At 51.3% G+C, this 19,460-nt stretch overlaps 4 protein-coding genes across 4 annotated transcripts; 1 reads left to right on the top strand and 3 right to left on the bottom strand.

The window, feature by feature from the left end:
* Positions 1-7: 7 nt before the first annotated feature.
* Positions 8-7,174, bottom strand: AA0111_g6801 (1-phosphatidylinositol 3-phosphate 5-kinase; the record flags this gene model as incomplete). The annotated part of the gene is made up of 1 exon (XM_028653064.1): positions 8-7,174. One exon carries the CDS (start codon positions 7,172-7,174, stop codon positions 8-10), a length of 7,167 nt encoding a protein of 2,388 aa, XP_028505302.1.
* A 1,306-nt stretch (positions 7,175-8,480) lies between these two features.
* On the top strand, positions 8,481-11,333 carry AA0111_g6800 (hypothetical protein; the record flags this gene model as incomplete). The annotated part of the gene is made up of 1 exon (XM_028653063.1): positions 8,481-11,333. One exon carries the CDS (start codon positions 8,481-8,483, stop codon positions 11,331-11,333), a length of 2,853 nt encoding a protein of 950 aa, XP_028505301.1.
* A 524-nt stretch (positions 11,334-11,857) lies between these two features.
* Positions 11,858-13,677, bottom strand: AA0111_g6799 (hypothetical protein; the record flags this gene model as incomplete). The annotated part of the gene is made up of 2 exons (XM_028653060.1): positions 11,858-13,259; positions 13,313-13,677. The coding sequence occupies 2 exons, from the start codon at positions 13,675-13,677 to the stop codon at positions 11,858-11,860; spliced, it is 1,767 nt and encodes a 588-aa protein (XP_028505359.1).
* Positions 13,678-14,441: 764 nt separating this feature from the next.
* AA0111_g6798 (hypothetical protein) lies at positions 14,442-16,499 on the bottom strand (the record flags this gene model as incomplete). The annotated part of the gene is made up of 4 exons (XM_028653059.1): positions 14,442-15,135; positions 15,188-15,971; positions 16,023-16,280; positions 16,376-16,499. 4 exons carry the CDS (start codon positions 16,497-16,499, stop codon positions 14,442-14,444), a joined length of 1,860 nt encoding a protein of 619 aa, XP_028505358.1.
* Between the last annotated feature and the right edge of the window lie 2,961 nt (positions 16,500-19,460).

Below are 19,460 nucleotides of genomic sequence, written 5' to 3'. Positions count from 1 at the left end.
GATCTCATTAAGCTCTCCGAGCATTACGGCCTTCTCCACCAAAAGCTAGCGTGCGTCCCATATCCCTCACAGTGCTCGCTCCTCCTGCACTGCTACCACTAACGCCTCTCTTATGCCCACCCTCCATACTGCTCCTTCCCTCAACCAACGCCCTCCGTCCATCAACACCCTGCCCAACGAGTCTGCCACTGAACTGATGCCAGCAGTTAGGCGCCTGGAGAATGTACTTCTCCATAGCAATCCGGAACCTATTACGATAATCACGAGGTGACGTAATGGTAGGCTTGTTCTTGCCGCGGTCCTTGATCCAGCTCTCCAGCTTTTTGTCCCAAGTATAAGTACGGATACAATCAATAATACCCACGATGATCTCGCGTTGGGTGTCGTCGAAGCCTGCCATGAGAGAGTAATCCATGACGTTGTTTTGCGATAGGAAGAGCGTGTCGTTGAAGACGCTGGCTTTAAGTAGTTTCTTGGTGTGCTCACGGACGAAAATAGGTGTCTCAGAATATATGATGTCGACAAGATTCTCATCAAGAAGAACTTCGTCGCGTTCGCCTGTGGCTTGGATTTTGCGGTTGCGCATGCTACCTTTCAAATCGTAACGGCGGTTGGGTTCACGGTCATAGAACAGATTCTCCATGACCAACATGTACCAATCAAAGTCTCGACCTGTGGGTGTCTTGATCTGGACTTGGAAAAGACCGAACATCTTGGCGATAACACTAGGCAATGACTTGAAGAGGTTCTGATGCGTGAAAGCAAAGTAGTTGGGGCCAAACTTGAAGAAGGCTTGCACTTCAACTGGAGAGAGTGACTTGAGGACGAAGCGGTCGTCGAGCGTCTTCAGAAAGATCGACTTGGATTTCCCGCCCTTGGAGTCCCACTTCGAACAGCGGGATAGAGACTCAACAAAACGTTCTGCTACACCGCATTTGCGGCGAAGGGCATCAAAGGACTGGGCATAGAATATCTTGCAGTGCGCTTTAACTCCGCGATTGGTGAAACTGTAGCGGATGTTGTGGTTTTCCTCATGTAGAAGATTACGTTCGACTGATTCTTCAAACGTCTCCATCACACCATTGCCCGCTGGGTTGTCATCGCGAAAATTCTGCCGCTTAGCAACGTAATCTGGACACGACAGCGCCAATGCGATGATGGAGCTAGGCTCGTCTTCTCGAATAATGATATCGGAGTTCTCCCAAACATGTTCAATCTGCGAGAAAGGATACTCAAGTGGTGTCCATCCACTTGCTGAGCGCTCGGACCAGAAGCTGGTAAGAATTTTGAGAAGGGTGTTCTTCTCATGTTTGGGCAGCTCAAGGGAATTCTCTAGCTGCGAGTCACTCAAATCCAAAAGCTTGGAACCCGAAAGACTTTCTGGCAGAGGGATATCTTCGGGTGTAATCTCTGTATCACTAATGTCGTTCTCTGTATCTGACGGAAAGTGACTTGGAGACTTGGGTGACTCGTCACTGCTTGGAAGTTGAGCCATAGCGTCCTGGGGATGACGCTCCTCGACTGGCGACTGCGAGGCCGTTGTTGTATCGTCCGTACGCTCCGTAAGGGTGCTATCACCAAGTGTGCTATTGTCCAGGCTCGCCCGTGGAGGGGTTGGAGTACGTATGTCTTCGTCAGAATCCTCATTTTCTTGAACCGCGTCATGTACGTTCTTATATACCTCAACAACCGGTTTAGAAGAAGCAAGTGGGAACGCGCGCACTTGTCTGGCTCGATCGTTACGCCGCTCACGCATACGCTGGTTTTGAAACTCTCGTGATAGCTGTTCAAAATGTTGTGCAATCTTCGATACTTTGTTCTGACTCTTGTAGGGAATCGAACGAGGTATTCGGGATGAGGCTTTGGATTGTTTTGGCGTGGTCAATCCCAGCCCAAGTCGCTCAGTCATACGCTCAAAAGCTTTCGAAGAATCGTTTGCGTTCGGCTTTGGACTGGTAGGCCCGTTATTGACAGTGGTCGAGCCTGGGAAAGGACCAAGATGCTTCGCGATATTTCCAGGTTGGGACTGTGTCCTAACGAGTGATGTCGGCCTGGCTGGTGTCTCACGTCGACCGGTTTCGACCAGTCGCGGTATCTTGCTCTCTGTTGTTGGAGTCAAAGCTGACGGCAACGGAGATGGACTACTAGGCATGTTTTCGATAGCTTCCGCAAGCGATTTGTCGATCGGGTTGACTTTGGGAAGACTAGTGGGTGTAGGCGACCCCTCATCGAACTTGCTTGGATCGGAGGCAGCAGTGGGAGTTTTGGTCAGTTCTTCACTGGTAGTTGTAGAAGTTTCGGGGTAGTTGGAAGGCACCGCCAGATCCAAATGACGGACGTCCTCTCGCTCCAGTGCCTCGCGTGGGGTTTGAATTGGTAAGTCCAAATTAGTTTTGGGAGGAGTGGGCGTCCTAGGCTCAGATGTCTGCTCTTCTCCATTGACTGGTTGGTCGCTAGCTGCGCTCTCTTCTTTGACGACGGAGCTCAACATGTCGCGCGCCATCTCAGGCGACATGTTAGAAGGTCTAGGCGACAGAGCAATTGACTCGTCTTTCTCATCGATATATGAATCATCTGCACCTGATTCGGTGCCTTCATCGACAGACGCCAACGAGCTCGTGGACTCGTCGCGCTCCAGAAATCTCTTCAGTTGCATATTCGCGTACCTCCTAATGTCCCGCTCAGACGGGAAGAACTGCTGCTCAAACTCCAAAAACGTCACATCCCAGGCAATAGCCTTCTCCTGAATCGCGCGAATTGCGCGGTTCATGGGGATGATTTCGTAGTACTTGGAATTCATGTACTTGTCTTGAAGCTTGGCCTTCAGCCACTCGTGTTCTTCGTTTGCGCGCTTCAGAAGTATCTCAACTTCCTTCCGACACAGATCTACCTTCTCTGGAATGACATCTTCAACATGTATTCCCTGAATACGGGCGCGAAGTGAGTCCATGAAGCAGTCCAACTTCTCTTCGATCATCGAATACTGACTGTTCTTCAATCTCAGATCGCTGTCCACCTTCCAGGTCACGTTTGGTTTTGGTGCAATAACTTCGTACATTGGTACGGGATCGTACTGGATACGAAGAGCAACATTGTTGTAGCCAAAGTAGCGGACGTGATCCTTGTGGATGTCGTGTGGACATATGCCTGCTCGCGGATGCAGCTTGGTGCTCCAGAAAGTCAATTCGAGATACTTCGCGAAGGAATATCTCCAACTCCATTCAGACATCGGGAACGCTTGCGTCTCCTGGCCGCATATCCTGCAACAGCTCCACATGAGGATGGTCTGGTACATTCCCTTTATCTTTGCCGGATGCTTTTGGACGATAACCGTCATCTGACCTTCACCATGCACGTATTGTCTGGAATGATCGAGCATTCTTCGGTCGCAGTTACCTACTTCACAAGCAACGCCAGCTGACGTGCATAGATCCTCGACATATTGGCCTAGAGTACAGTCAGGTGTGAAGCCATCGTCGTAGTCGTGCTCTTGATAGAAGCCAAGTGCGATAATCTCCGGGCCAATGCAAGGAGTTGATGTTGTAGTATTGACAACACTGTATAGGACGGCAATCTTCTGGTGGTTGAATGGGTCGTAAAGATCAGTGTTACCTGAGAGATACTGCTCCCATTGCCGCTTCTGAGTCAGGTACTGATGCATCGCTTTGTCGTACTCTGATGCATGCACTGCAGATAGGAACTCCCGCACTTGCTTCGAAGCCTTTTCCACTACAGTGTGGACCATCTCAGGTTGCACGAGTTCGAACTTTTGGCCAATTTCTCCTGGCTTCTCGTCGTTCTCATCAGCAGTATATTGGTTTTTGAGCTTTTTTAGATGACCAAGCTTTGCTTCATACTGACGAGCCTGTTCGAGCAGGTAAGGTTGCATGAACTTGACAAAAGGCGAAGAGGAGAGGATCTTAGTGCGGTGGTTTTCGACCATGTCGCTGTAGTATGATGGTGCAGCGTCGTTAGACTGTGGGTTGTTGCCGTCGGATAACGTGCTGGTAGGTTGAGAAGCGGGATCACTTGTGCCGGTTTGGGATTGTAAGCTGTCCTGATCATGACAGTTCGAGGCAAGAGTACCAGTGATAGACGCCGTCGGTGTATCTATAAACTCGTCACGCATCAGGCAAGTCTCGAGCCTGAGGTTGTACACCACATATGTCATAAACTCAGTGACACGTTTGAGCCTGACCAAATCATGGCTCTCGGCACCTCGCAAGACAATCGTACAACCAAGCTCTTTCTGGCATCCAGAAAGAAAGATGTAAGTCTTTCTCGCATTCTTGTGCACATAAGTTTTGACGTCAAAGCTGCCACAGGATCCAAGGTGAGACGGGTCTATCGCCAACTTATCCACTGAAGAGATCATCTTCGAGTTAGTACATCGCGCTACTGCATTGAGAACTGTCGGCTTGACGTTATAGACTACAGCAATCCCTTCTTTCTCTAGAAATTCGAGTGCCAGACCAGACACGTTGCGCTGTACGAGCAGGACATGAGGCTCGAGAGCTGCGATACGACTGACAAGATTGCGGAGGTACTCCCGCTCCTGCGCAATGACAGGCTCGAGACTCATAAAATGTGCTTGGTGACGTGCGTACTCGATAGCAAAAGTGATGATCGCAATCCTTGGATTGGGTATGTTGCGTGGCATACTTCGCAGGGCGACGTTCTTCGTGAAAACCACCCCAGAGATGTATGCCGTATCCTTTGGCTTACCACCTGGAATTTTCTTAAGTTTGATGTAGTTCCTCACATCAATGTCGTCGCCTCTGTCTACGTCAGGATTGACATCGTCTGTGCACTGGCGCAAGATTGGGATCAAGGCCTTCTCCCAACTCGACGCGTGCGGCACACCGGCATCATTAAGCATCTGTATCAGCAGCTTTCGCGCATGATCTAAGCTTGCTCTGTTAAGCTCAACTTTGGGCGTCATTCCTTGCATCGATGCGCTGCGAGTGATCCTTCCTCCTGGCGGTGTTGGCGAAGGAGATGGCTGGAGTTGCGGCGTTCCTGGTCCGCTAGCACCGTAGCCGGTATACGGTCTCAACAGAGTGTTGCTCTTAGACCGCCTTGGGGAGGCTCGATGAGTTATACTGCTTACACTCAGGTTCCTTCGTCGGGACGGACGATTCCCGTTGCGACTTGTGATGCTAATGTTATCCGCATCTCGAGCATGACCGGCGCCTATGACACTCCTGTCACCAGCTCTTGACTTGCCCTTTCTCATCGCAGCCAACAGGCCACCCAAGCCACTTCTCTCGTTATCTAGATTTGCGCTAGCAGCAGGATCTTCTCTCAGGGTCGCGAAGATGCTGGCGTGATCTTCTTCGCTTGAGCCCTCGTCTGACATGAAGGGCGCAAGATCAGGGTCAATTATGTTATCGTGGTGAAAAGCTGACAGACTTGGTTGGCTGCGCGAGTTGTCGTGGTACTGATGGAAGGGCGCGCGATCGTCATGCTTGACATGGCGCATGTGCTGGTGTTTAGAAGGGTGGCGTTTGTGGCTCGACGAACGGGGTCTACCACCTAACGACCGCAAAGATCGTGAAGAACTCGGACGGGCTAAAGTCTGAGGGCCGACCTCTATGACATGTGAACGGCGTTTCTTCTCACTGCCCACTTTCCGAGACATGGGTATGCTAATGGTAGGTGTTCCAATCTTGGTGTGATCACTCTCGACATGGTCAGCTTCGTCATCATCCGAGTACTCGGCTCTGTCACCGTTGTCGTATATGGAAGTTTGATCACCGTCATCTGTGTAGTCGGAAGAATCGTCGTCATGGCCATATATGATACCTTCACATGGTTTGCAGACCTTCAGATTGCTTTGTTGTCCGAATATCTTGCCTGACACAATGGATGTGCACTTGGAGTCGAAAATTTGCCCACACGTACGACAGTGATGCTTACGTCTGAAGGTGGTAAAAGCATCACCGCAGCTAAAACAGGCTTTAGCATTCTCATCGCGCATCCAGAATTCGCGATCTAAGATCTTCCGTCGCATTTGAGTGAAAGTGCTACGCGACATGTTGTGTACAGCGGGTGCAGCTTGGGCTTGTCGTTGTATCTCATCGATGGGAGCCACAGCAGGAGTGCGTATTGTGGAAGTTGTGACTACAGAACTTAGACCATCGGAAGAAGAGGCTCGCGAAGGCCGGTAGCCTGGCAGGTGCGAAGGACCGACGTGAAGCATGGGAGGCCGTTGTGGCTCAGGTGCGTGTATAGTAGCCTGAGAATCAGCAGCGCGACTGAGTGAGATTCTTTCTGGAGACTTTTCAGTCTGTTCCCTCGCCTTGTTCGGCGCAGAACGGGCAGGTTGATACTGGCTATCGGCTCGGGAACTGACCCTGCTCAGACTTTCACGTGGTGTGTCTGACGCAGCCTTGAAATTGGCGCCGTCACTCGCTTGACCCTCGCCTTTCACAAGCACCATGTCGTCTTCGTCCGTGTCGTCACTTTCCTGACCGACAAGGTCAAAGTCGCCCTTCCGTTTTCGAGCAGCGCTGTCTCGGCTCGGAGGAAAATGTGGAGAGTTCAGTCTCTGGCTTCCTAGTGTAGGATCTCGCGGTGTGTTGCTCCTCGGCAGGTCTACGTTGGAGATGCTCTGGTGCCTGGAGTGGACGCTCACAGGGCTCAAGATAGAGGAGTCGTCGTGTTTGGCTGCATGCGCGGTGTCCACACTCGGGGTTATTGAGGGTCGGGAGCGCGTGGTACCCAGGGAAGCTTTGGATGCGTTTAGCGAAGCTTTACTTGACAGTGTGGTACTGGACATGTTGGAGTCGCGAGAGGGAGGCAGTGCGTCGGGAAAGGTGGCCGTTGCTGGTGACTGCATGCTCGAGGACGGCCTAGACGTGGCTACGGGCGAAGATATGGAAGGTCCTCCTGGGCTACGGTGGACTGCCGCAGACTTAGACGCTGGTGAAGTTGTACTCCGGCCATCTTGAGATTGTTCCCTGACGCCGCCCACTGACGCTCTGAGGCGACTATACAGCCCGCTGAAGCCGCCCTGTACGAGGTCTATGCCTTTAGGTTCACCAACCGAGCTCGGGGCTGGAGGGACGGTAAAGTCGTCAAAGGTGGTAAGCGTGTCGGAACGTGATGCCGTGGCATGCATCTGGTAGAGCGAAGGCGGCTGCAACGACCCCCGCCGCGAGTCTCGAGACATGGCTGCTGTTAGAGGATTGGGCGTCTGCGAGTGAGGTAGAGTGTGTCGGATATTTGGAGGCCGAGCGGCGTCCGACAGTGATCAGTGAAGGACAGCATCAGGCTTCATGGGGGAACACGGTCTGGTAGTGGGCGAGGTGGAGTCGACAATGTCTAGAATCTCGTTACACGTGTATTGCTTGTTCGGCCAGTAGCGAGGGAGGCCAGATGAGTGGCTTCATGGAACTTGCAAAGAAAACTCCAGGCATCGACGGGAAGCTTCGACGGCTCGGGTAGCTGAAGCATCACGAGGTGCATACAGGAAGCTAGGTATGCAAGATACGCGGCGGGCGATGACGCGCAGCCGCCAAGAGTTTCCGCCTGAGGTCTGCTTGCACCTCCGCCCCCCACGTCCCTCGGCATGGGCGCATTTTGGCTACGAGATGCAGCTATGCAGCCGCCGTGAAAGGTCGCACAAGACGTGAATGCGCTGAAACCAAGTGGAACACCAGCTGCTGTTCCTCTCCATCTGGACTTGTACCATGTTGTTTCCTTTACCCCGCACACGGCTTGTTGTCTTCCATCTGTACGCATCTCACCGGGACCAGACGCGTCGCGTCTTCCCCTCGCGCCTAGAGCTCACATTTTATGGCCATTCGTCTCACCGCTTGGCTTGAAGACGCATTCGAGTCACAGCTACTGCTAGGTAACCAATGGCTTCAGGACCAACATGAGAAGAAAAAATCTCGTAGCAGGCAGGAAATAGACAGACGGCGAAGCGCGTACCACGATAACGGCTCGTCCCTGGATACTATCAATTACCCTGATCCCGAACACAACTGCATACTGCAGGTCCTCAAGGCATGTGATTGCGCACCACCTCTGGCTCTCTCACCTAACTCTCAATACCTCAGGTTTCTCCTCTTACGCTTTCTGACGGCCGGAATCAAGTAGTCTCTCACCTTACACCTGATTGCGCTCGGGACTTCTTACAGAGACACCCCACTGTGTTACACCTGCCCGCAGGCACTACCATAGCCGCCCGAAAATACACTGTCCGATTCACCTCATACGGGCCGCCTCCCGAAAGACTGCGCTTGGTGCTCAACCAGATTGATTGGCTAGGCGAGAGTTGCGAACTACTGCAAACCCAGGGCAGCGCAACTTTACGATCGCTACACGCTTGCAAGCAGATTGGGCTTTTGCTAGAGCAGCTGCGCCATATCCGCGCGCTCGAAGACCGCCGGCGCTTAGCACCCGGTGTTGAAGGGGCAGACGTAGAGGCAAAAGACGACGCTGCCGTAGATGCTACGCGTCAGAACAACAATATGTCGGACCAGAATGCGCTTCACTCCCAGATGCAGGACACCCAAGCATCCTTTGCAACACAAAAACCACAACACTCACGTCCACGGGCAAGCGAAGATGAGCCACAGATCATAGGAGTGAACAGGCTGGAGCCGGTAATGGCTGGGGACACGCAACGAATCGAAATACGACCAGGCGCTGCCGATACCGACTTTGAGAAACGCAATAATTTGCTAAACCTATTAAACCCGCGCCCGAAGTCCAGCGCCAGCACACGCGCCACAACTTCTGGGTCAAATTTTGTACAGGACGCTTTCAGGAAGCCGCAAAATGCACCTGCGTTACCCGCGGATGAATCTCCTGAATCCCCATCAGATCCGTCGCATCAGCAACCAACACAGCTTGAAACAGAAGTTGAGAATGGAGAGCCTGCGTCGTCTGCGCCAAACTATGAGAAGATGGTCAAAAAAGTAGGGGATATCTCCCCTAAAGTTGCAAGAGCTGCCGAACACTCTCGAGTCGAAGAGCAAGACATCCAACAAAGCCTTATTGAAGACAGTAGTGATGAGCTACCTGAGTGCTCTTGGATGAAAGACTTGGTCTTCAACAGCGAGACATTACAGGTACCGAGAAGTCAGGCGCAATGTCTGAGCAAAGAGACTAGTTGGCTAAAACCTCCACCTGGGGTGCAGCCTTTCCAAAATGGAAATATGCCCTACTCGATACTCAAGAACATCCACCTAATAGCTGACGAGAGAGCTGCTGCTGAAACCGATAGTGAGTCAGACGCAGATCCGTCGCCAGAAAGCCCTGATTCATCGCTCCAATCTATAGCCCCAAATATGCAAGATGAGGAGCCTGCAACTCCTCAGGAAGACGATGTTACAGCTAGTCAGGTGACCTGGGAATCCTCTCCAGAGCCACCAGAACGTCTGCCGAGGCCTCAAGAGGCACTCCCTCCGGACTCAAGTATGGAGAAGCAAGCATTTCATTCACATGATGACAATCCAACCGGTCTCTCATCTTCGCCGCCTGTTCCTGCTGCACCTGCCGATTCTGATGAGGAAATGGAGATGGAAGAGTCTGTTCCACAGGCCTTGGGAGAAGACCTTGCACAACGAAAACAACCACCATCAGCGATCGACAAGCTTCCAGATGCTGTTTCCCTACGTTATCCGATAATCCACGTAAAGGAAACTCCATACGGCAAAGGCAAGAATGCCTCAGAACCCAAAAATGCACAAAAGTCAAGTAGCGCGTCGAAACCGACGTCATCTACTTCAATAGTTCACAGTACATATGATACGCCTAGTCTATCTGATCTCGCTGACGTCGGAAACTTCGAAGATTTCAAGCGGCATCCGTCGCATACACAAGAGAAAGACATAGGCAGTGAGCGCAAGGAAGTTGAAGTACATCATGGCAAGGCCAAGGATGTGGTTACCGATAATGTCGAAGATGTAGAGATGCTCGACATGTCTCCAGCCGCACAAGATCTCAAGAAGGAAAATTCTCGTGTTATTGTAGCTCCACGACAATTACCTAATGGCCTGGATAGCGAGGGTGTGCTTACATCTGCGTCACATGCAACCCCATACTCGGCGCACTTATCTCAGAACAATGGTGACTTGGATGTATCACCGACGGTACCTCATCACTCCTCACAACCTACCAAACGTAAGCTCGTTGGTTCGCCAACGAAAAGCAGTCGACGGCAACCTAAAAGGCGAGAAATCAAGATCGTCGGCTTCGGAGATGATGTACCGTCTAATGTTGACCTAGTAGGCTCACTGCGCAAGGATCGGGAAGAATCCTTGCGCAGATTTCGGGAGCAACGTAACTCAAGCACAACAAGCCTTGAGAATCAACCCAAGCTTGAAAGCAAGCCTACCGTTGATGATGATTCGGACATCATGGAGATCGATGGTTTTGATCAAGTGACAAAGAGGGAGCCATCTTCTAGCCTATCTCCTCGACACCAAGGTCTTTACGAAGAACCTAGCCCCAGAAGAGCACAGCCCATTGCAAGCCCAGCGCCTCAGCCATCTCATTCGCACGCCTCCTTCCAAGCTCATGCAAGCGATACTCAGACACGCGGGCCAGTTCCGACACATGCCCAACCCTTGTCGATATCATCCGAGGATATAGATGAAGATAGCAACATGACAGTCTTCCAGTCGTTCAAGGCGGCATATCCAGAGTATAACGGCAATGAGAAGCACTTTGAGAATCAATGCAATCAGATGTACCAGCTGGAACAAGAAGACAAGATGGTGCCAAAATGGCAGTGGGACGATTTTATCATCCGTAATAGGACAGATTATAGCCAGTACGCTATGGACTGTATTGATCAAGGAGAAAACCCTGAGCCGTACTACCGCTTCTACAAAGATAACATTCGCAACACGCTGTACACGCGGGGCATCATTCAGAATACGAAAACATTACAAAGAGCACTGGAGGAGCTAGGTGTTGCACTTACGGAGACTAGCAGACCTAGACAACCACCTCAGTCTATTCAGAAGCCGAAGCCTGCTAGGAAGTCGTTGCCAGGTGCTTTCGAACAGCCCAGGAAATCTACACACGATCGCGTCAGCGGCAACTCGTCTCGCCCGCGCCATTCTCTCCCCGCGAACCCACATGTCCGCCCGAAAAGCCGCATCCAACCTGCTTCGCCCGCATCTTCATCACGACCGCAGTCGAAATATCCAAACCCTAAGCTTGACGGTCAGGGCAGTTCTCGCGATAAATTCAAGGATTTCTACTTCGGCTATCAGCGTATTACATCCCTAACTGGCAGCACCGCAGTGAGTTCCACGCCCACGAGGAGTGACAAAGCTTCGAACAAACCATCTGAAAAATCTTTGGACTAAGGTATGTATAGGTCGATGGCAATAAGCAGTGGCCACAGAATTTGGCTGGTAGACCAACTGTTGCTGATGTGTTGCCGCCAAGGAAAAAGGTTGATGTGCTGGATTGGGGGGATGTCCTGGGAAGGATGGGCTAGACAGGTGGGAAGTGAAGTACTTTGGGGGCTTTGACATTGGACTTGAGTTTGTTTGGCTTATAAACTAGGATACCCAGGACTATTGCTTATTTGTGTGTGCGAAGTGTTTTGGATAGTGCTTGGATATAGGGTTCTGTTGCATCATTATATGATCATTTGGATATCGAGAAGGATACTTTATTCACTTCCAACTGTTGAACAATTGCACACGTCTATATATGGAAATCACTTGCGGCATTTGATCACGACAAACTATGGATGACAAAAGTGAGATACCGATATCATCGTAAGAGGGTATATACTTCCTCCTCCCAGGAGGAAGTCATCAAATGCCTCATCCCATTGCATCGATACATGATTCTTACACATGGCCATGTGGCACATCGCACTCTAAGACCCCCACACGACCGTCCTCCACCTCCTGGCGCCCTGCAGTCCACTAACAACAATCGTAACCACGAAAAGCAGCGCATTAAACCCTGCCATCATGTAGAACGGCGCGCCAGGACCCGTGCTATCAAACAACGCACCACCGGCTTTAGTCAGTAGTAAGATACCAAAGCCACCCAGCAGACTATAAGTCCCTGCTATCGAGCCTTTAATGTGGTTGTGCGATGTAACTCGTCTTGAGGCGGAAGCAGAGCGCGAGGAGTGTATGTGCTCTGGAAGCAAAGGAGCGTTTTCGTCCAAGGGAGTGATGGGTGCGCTGTGTGGCGGTGTAGCGCCTGCAGATGGATGCGACGTTGTTCCGTTCACGGACACAGATGCCGAGGTGGCTGTTGAGGGGTGTTCATCATTGTTGATGCCACGGCCGAGTAAGGCAAGAGAACAAACGATGGCGCCGATCTGACTAATGCCTAGTAACGCCACGATGAAGAAGATCGCACCTGTGCCGTCTTCACTCTTATAGTCCGGGCTTGTGAGTGATCCGAATGCAGAGTAGCCTGCAATTCCAGACATAGCTGCTACCAGCAAAGGGATGTTGTAGCGAGGGAAACGACCGGAAAGGTAGCCGAAGAGGGGTGCAGACATGAGAGCTATGAGCTGGCTGATGCCCGTCAACATGGCTGCAAGTTTGTAGGCTTCGGGACAAGCGACTTTGATATCGGAAGGAATGTTGGATTCCACTTTACAGCGGCCGGTCTGCAGGAAATAGTGATTTGTGAACAGGGGTATGAAGAGCGATATAGCGACTGATGATGCGCGTGCGACGAATCCTCCTACGTAGCCGAGTCCGATGTTTGGCGAAGTGAAACCAAGACGAACACTTTCCAGAAAGAGACGCGGGTAAGATAACACAACGTCGCGTGTCAGATGGCTGTCTACGTCTTTGTAGTCGCCTTTGCTAGTAAGGCGTTTCCAGCCTTTCGCTTCTTCGCCTGGCAACTGGCGCAGGCCGAAGAAACAGCCCAGTGCCACAAGAAGAGCAATGGCTCCTACAACATAGAAAGCATCTGCCACAGCTGTTGCGGGACGCTCGCCAGCATTTTGGAATTGTGTTGGCAGAGGTAGGAAAACGAACAATGCGACCAAGGCACCGCATCCTGTGAACATGCCCACTAACCCGGCAAGTTGTGACGTGGATACGCCCGAGTCCTTCTTCAAGGGCGTGTCTTGTGTATGGTCTTCAGGGGAGTTTGATCGGAAACGCGCGGGCGTAATGGTGAGTTCGGACGATATCGAAGCAGCCGGCGCATGCGATCTACCACGACTTTGTGTCGGCGACCGCGGATCAGGTTTGGTTTCCTTGACAATAGTCATCGAGGGCAGAATCGCCGTGACCATAGTCGCGCTGGTCAGATGTTAGCCTCTCATGTCTGAGCATCCCAAGTCCTCAGAACTTACGTCGCGCTTCCACCCAGACTAAACAGCACCCTCGCAAGCAACAACTGTGGGTACACATTCTTCGCCTGCACAAGAACCCATAGCGCAACACCCACAATACTATACCCCATGACCGCAACACTCCTCACGCCAACCCTGTCGCTCAGTAAACCCCATGCTGGACACGCAATGAGCGCTACCAACTCATCCACGAAGCCCAGAGTGCCGACCGCATCGCCCACATTTCGCGACTGGCCAATGCGCTGTGTGATGACGAAGGATATCGAGCTATTGAGGAACACGAGAAAGCTGATGCTGAAGAGAGCGACGCCAAAGAGGTAGGATGCGATCTGCGTACGCGTCGCGGTGAATTCAAGACCGAGCATGATTTTGGCGACTTGGGCTCGCGGTGAGCTGAACCGAGTTATCTTAGGCGCATTGAGATGTCGTGTTTGGTGTTTGCGAACAGGCGATGTCGCGTTGCGGCCGTTCGGTCCGAGGATGCGTGATGTCAGAGGCGTGGCTAGATGATGCCCAAGTGTGGCTGGAGTTTACCAGCCTCACGTGTGTCCCGTCTTCACTCTACCGGAGCGTGAACTAGACGGTGTTCGTGCTAGGAGCAATATTCTACGCTAGTGCCGTGCGAGCCGAAGAATTATCCGTGATGGTGGTCAGCACTCAATGAACCACGATAAAAGCAAGTCGTAGCGTACTGCGGTCTGTTCATCGAAAGCATGATATCATTCCAATCTCCACTTCTGGCAGATGTCGGCTGCAAGCCCTCTAATCACTTTCGAGCCTATGCCACCGCCATCACATGCAAGCGATGGCAATGTTGATTACTGTCAAGATGGGTATTGCTAAACTAACTGGAGAGATAGATATACAAAGGAAAAGCGCTGAAGAACGTATAGATCGTATTACCCTTATCGACGGCCACAGCACCACCAACGCCAAAACCATGCAAGGAGCAACACAAAGCCTCGAGTGCACCCAGTACCCACAAATCTCGCTCTAAATGAATTACTATTGTTTCCTTTATATATCAATGATCAGCGCTGCAGGGTCAGCGCCGGGTCCCCATCCGCAGCCTGCGTGCTGGGGTAAACAAGCCTGCATCTGCAGGCTCACAAGTCACAAACAACGTGTCCTATACTTTAACCCAGCCCACAGGTAAGTCCCGTCCCTGGTTTGGACCCCAGTAATTCCGGGTCTTGGGATAGTCGCCGTTCTCGACGCCCTGGTTGAAGAGACCACGGACTGTGTTCATTCGCACAGTGTCGCGAGGCTTCAAATCGAACTTGAAGGGTATCGGTTTCGCGATGAGCAAGATGGAGTAGTCGAGTGTCGGATCTTCGGGCTTTTTGGTGATGTCGCCCCATTCCAGCGGCTTATACGCTGGCTCGGCGGCCTTCGACTTCTCTTGTACGTCGTTTCCTGAGTCGGATCCAGGATATGAGAACTTCGCAAGGATTTTCTCTTCCATTGTTGGGTCTGTTGTGTCTAGACCTGCGTTGAGCTCTTCGTTGGAGATTGAAGCTTTCTCGTTCATGCCAATCTTGTATTCTGTCCTCGTTGACTTCATGACGGGCGGGATAGTGGATTCTGCTGGTGATTTCTTGATATCAAACAGCCAGGCAATTGCACCGATGCCAATAAGCAGATCTTCATCAGCCACAGCCTGTCCAGTGCATGTCCTTCGGCCATAACCGAACTGTGTTGAGTTGATTATAGTCGGATATTGGGAAAGAGGCTCTTGATAGGTGGGGTACTCTGGTTTGATCCATCGTAGAGGGTTGAAGGCTTCCGGGTCGGGGTACAGATCGGGATCACGGGAGATGGCCCTGCGAAAGTCAGTTAGCTTTCTAATGCATCCAAAAGATTGACCTGACTTACCACTCCAAAGGATGTATCGTGCTACCCTTGGGAATATGATAACCATTGTACTCGTCATCCTGGATCAGGTAATGAGGAATACCAGTGGGGACTGGGGGGCGCCATCTAATGCACTCTCGAATGATGGCTCGTAGGAAAGGAAGATTTGGTCGGTCTTCTGAACGTGGCATCCGGTCTCCACAGACACGGTCAAGCTCTTCGTGTAACATAGGCAAGAACTGTGGATAATGTGTCATGGCTAGACAGAAGGTCTGCATAGGAGCAGCGATAGTGAGAGCTCCAGCGATACCGTGCATACCTACAGCATATGCGCCTTCTGTGTCGGACTTGAAGCCCCATTTGCTGCGGCCATCCAAGAACGTCTTCATCCAAGATGGAGCGGCTTGTCCTGATCGCATATCGTCGACGACTTGTTCTTGCATTGTCTGGAACCACGTACGCTCAGTGGTCGCACGTCGCCTCTCCCAAGCCTTGGGTGGGGAGAGCCAGTCAGGGAGAGACATAAGGAACGGAAGCTTGTTGCTCAGAGAACCAGTGGGTGAGACACCGATGAGAAGCTCACGCGCGCGTTGCTTCAGCTCATCACTGCCTTCGCTGTGACCCCAGGCAAGCCGGCAAGTGACGCGTGAGATGAAAGACTCCAGAATATGATTGTATTGGTCCGGCGCATCCAGTAATTCGGTCAACATACGTGTTGATTCAATTTCAGGGTATCGATGGAACGCGGCCTTCTCTGATTCGCGCATGATGATGTTTGCAAATTTCCTTTGACGAGTATGACCCTCTACTAAACGTTAGCAACAGCGGTAATACAATCTTTGTCAATGGTCCTTACCATTTCGGCTGAGGAGGGGGAGATATTGGGCGCTTGAACGATTGTCGTCTATCAAAGACGGAATGTGTGGTCGGTCCGAGTAGATCGCTGCTTTCTTCGATAGCAGGTCTTTGGCAATTTGGTCACTAGATATCCAGACATGGTTGTGACCAGCCAAGTTGCATTGATAGATAGGCCCATATTGCTTGCCCCAATCTGCGAACTTGATGAACCCATTCTTCTCAGGAACCTCAGGCACCGAGCCAAGGATAGGGTAGCCTAGCATATATCCGTCAGCCAAGTTACTTGTATGGTCTTCAGGGTCCAGCTGTAGGACTTGTCTACATGATCTATAGATGGAGAGAGTGCTATACCTTTGGGTCCTGGTAGAGGCTTGAGACCTGTGGGTATTCTCTGCCGACGAGAAGAATCCCAGCACTTGTATAGTACATATGCACCCAGCACAGCTACCGCTAATAATATTGAAGGAAGACCCATACTGGCGAGCTGTGTAATAACAAAAAAAATCACTACCAGCGTGACGACAACCAGAATATCGGGTTACAAAAGATGTCCAGCGTTCAAATGAGAAATGCGGGTGCATGAAGCACTACATATAGAACCTGTAGGCCTCATCATCGGACGGTCACTACCTAGGCATGTAAGCCAGCTCGTGTCAATATTCTCTAACAGGGAAAGGAGTTTCGAGTACCGATATTCCGTGCGCAGCCGCGGGACGCTGTGTGTCAGAGCCGTGAGAGTGGATCATGGCCTCTAACGAGCTTGACGGCTATGATCGTAAATAGTGCCCTCGCTTGTTTGACGACCTCAGTGGCCTGCAAGGACCAGGAGTTTTCTGGCTGTGCTGAGTCTGCAACATCAATGCCAAGCCAGGAATAGGTTGGAATTCCTCCGCAACCGTTTTCGTTTAGCTTGCTGTAGACCAAGCTGATAAGGGAGGCCTTGAGGAAATTACTAGGACGATCGCTGCAGTCCATAGTCCTAACGAGTAATCATCGACGATGCAGTGCACACTTGGGTAGCCCAAGGACGTTTACTTGGTTGCTGGCAGAGACCTGACTCGTCAAACATTCCGGAGATAGTAGCAGAAGACCTGACATTCAAGCTCGCAAAGCGGATGTTGTTGGGTATCCTACCAGAACGAAGTAAGCAGATACAGATTGCGTGCATATGTGACACTTTACAAAATCTGCACGAAGAACCTGGGAGCATTCCCTGATCACGAGAGACACAGCTGATGTTGACCGATTAAGCTGAATTGACAACTTTGCCAATGCATCCGAGAGGCGCGGCCCTCTTGGAAACATCAGCGTTGTGACGGGTGGCCGTCGCGTGTCAGAGTAGTGATCGGTGCTGATGGTGTCGTTTGTCGTGCCGCACATGGGGCTAATCTATTTTGAGACAGCCCAGAAATCCAATGATCGTCCGGCAGTCGCGCGGATCGCCGCCCCATCTGCCTTCTCAGCCTAAAGCCCCTGCTCCCTTGCCACAAACATCAGGTTATCTAAGTGAGGAGAGCCGACGTCGCAAGTCCGACGCTCGTCCTTCCACACAATCTCTTGTCTTCTCTCAGCTTTCGTTTGAAATGTCTTCGTTATCTGCGCACAACGTCATCTTACCCTGCATTGGACCCTGAGCCTATCGTCTCACCCACGACAAGCCACCAGCCTCCATCGGCGACTGTAACCTCCTTCATGCCGAAGTCAGCCTCTTCATACGGTGAAGCCTAGGGCAGAAACGCCGGTCGAGAGACATGCAGGATGCCTGTTTCCGTTCCGCGGTCTCCAGAAACAGTGTTGAGTCAAGATGTTTGTGATGTTACGCCTTGAAACAATAGACCCGGTGTGCTATTTGGAGTAGTCGATATGTTTCCACTAAGGATTGCGCAAGTAGCCTACCCGCCTCGCGACTTGCGGTTCCCGGCCTACGTCCACTTACTAGCCAGGTACAAATTTCCTACAGCTGTCTCCGAAACTCTTTATGCCGGTGTCTTCCCAGATATCGATCTGTCACATAGTCCATGACAATCATGCCAACTTACTCGTGAAGCCCAGCCTCAGTATGCTTTCATTTAGCAAAAAAGGTGGATTGATCTCTGCGCCAAGTTACTGGCGCATCAGGACCTCGCAGATATCACCGCATCCGGATACGTACGCGCTTGTCCGACATGCAAACTCGATGCGTTTCGTCTGCATTGGCCTCAGTCCCGCACTCGGTCAACTATTCTCAAGACGATGTTGAGGTGCTTCTAGCCGACAAGCTCATGACAGTCAACGATGTCAGCCGCATGGTTCTACAAATGCGAGAACGGAGATACTCGACTACAACAAAGAGTCCAGCGGAGTGGCTGCGTGGCAAAGCGCAGGCTACATGATGCCCACTTGTTCACTTCTGCTTCAGATCCACTGGCAGGTTGCCAATCCGCTGAGAAGTACAGCGCACGGGTGACAAATATCGTCAAAGGATGCTGACTCGAAAGAAACTGGTTGATGAGCAGCTGCAAGCTCGCTCTCAATCCTGTGGGTCATCTACCCAATAACCTGGTTCTCGTCACCCGCAAGTTCCGCGTCCAAAGTTAGAAAAAAAAACTACATCATGCGACTGAGCTTATTGCAGTCTACACGATCACACGCATTACAGTATCTCGAAGTCGCATAAGCTTGCAGCTTCGAGGACGCCCTTGGGTCGTCCAGATTCGTTCTCATGTAGGGTAATCTTTACAGCTGCAGTGCGACACATCCTGCCGAATCTTGGTTCTACCTTGATATCGCCCTTCCCTGGACACGACGTCAAGAGATTACTCAATAGATGAAGCATGCGGGCCGCGTTCTCCGTGGATTGCTCCATCATCAGACCTCGGCGATTGTGCGCGATACGCAAAGTCATAGTCTCGGACGTTTTGAGGAGTAACACCAGCGCATTTGCACAACCAGCACGAACCAAACGAGAATTGTTGTTCACTTTTGTCTGCACGTGTACTACATTCAGACTTGATGCTATATTCTCCTTATAACTAGAGCTTGACTACCTAATTTTTCAACGTCGTGTTGACGATCTTGTCTATCTCTAGTCGATCCTCCAGCATGGGTTGCGTTTGGGTACTTGGAAAATTCGTGATGACAGCACGGATCAGAGCATTGCACCAGTGCACGAACAAACCAGCAGGCGGTTGCTTCTTTACGCTATGACTGTGTGCAATGTTGCACTCATAATGCGACCACGACGAACCATGTGTGCGGATGAGGCCAATGAATTGTAGACGTGTCGAGAGTATCCCGGAACTTAGAAACATTGAATAGCCTATTTGTGTTGAGTCGCGACGTGAAGACCGACGTAGGGCGTGCCACGTTCTATTCCGCTTTCACTCCGAGATGCTACATATTTAATACCAACACCTACGGATCTGATACATTGTTAGTCCAAGCATTGCATCTCTAT

Source organism: Alternaria arborescens (genome assembly GCF_004154835.1).
Source record: "Alternaria arborescens strain FERA 675 chromosome Unknown contig_15, whole genome shotgun sequence".
NCBI lineage: Eukaryota > Fungi > Ascomycota > Dothideomycetes > Pleosporales > Pleosporaceae > Alternaria > Alternaria arborescens.
This window is presented reverse-complemented; position numbering and strand designations above follow the sequence as displayed.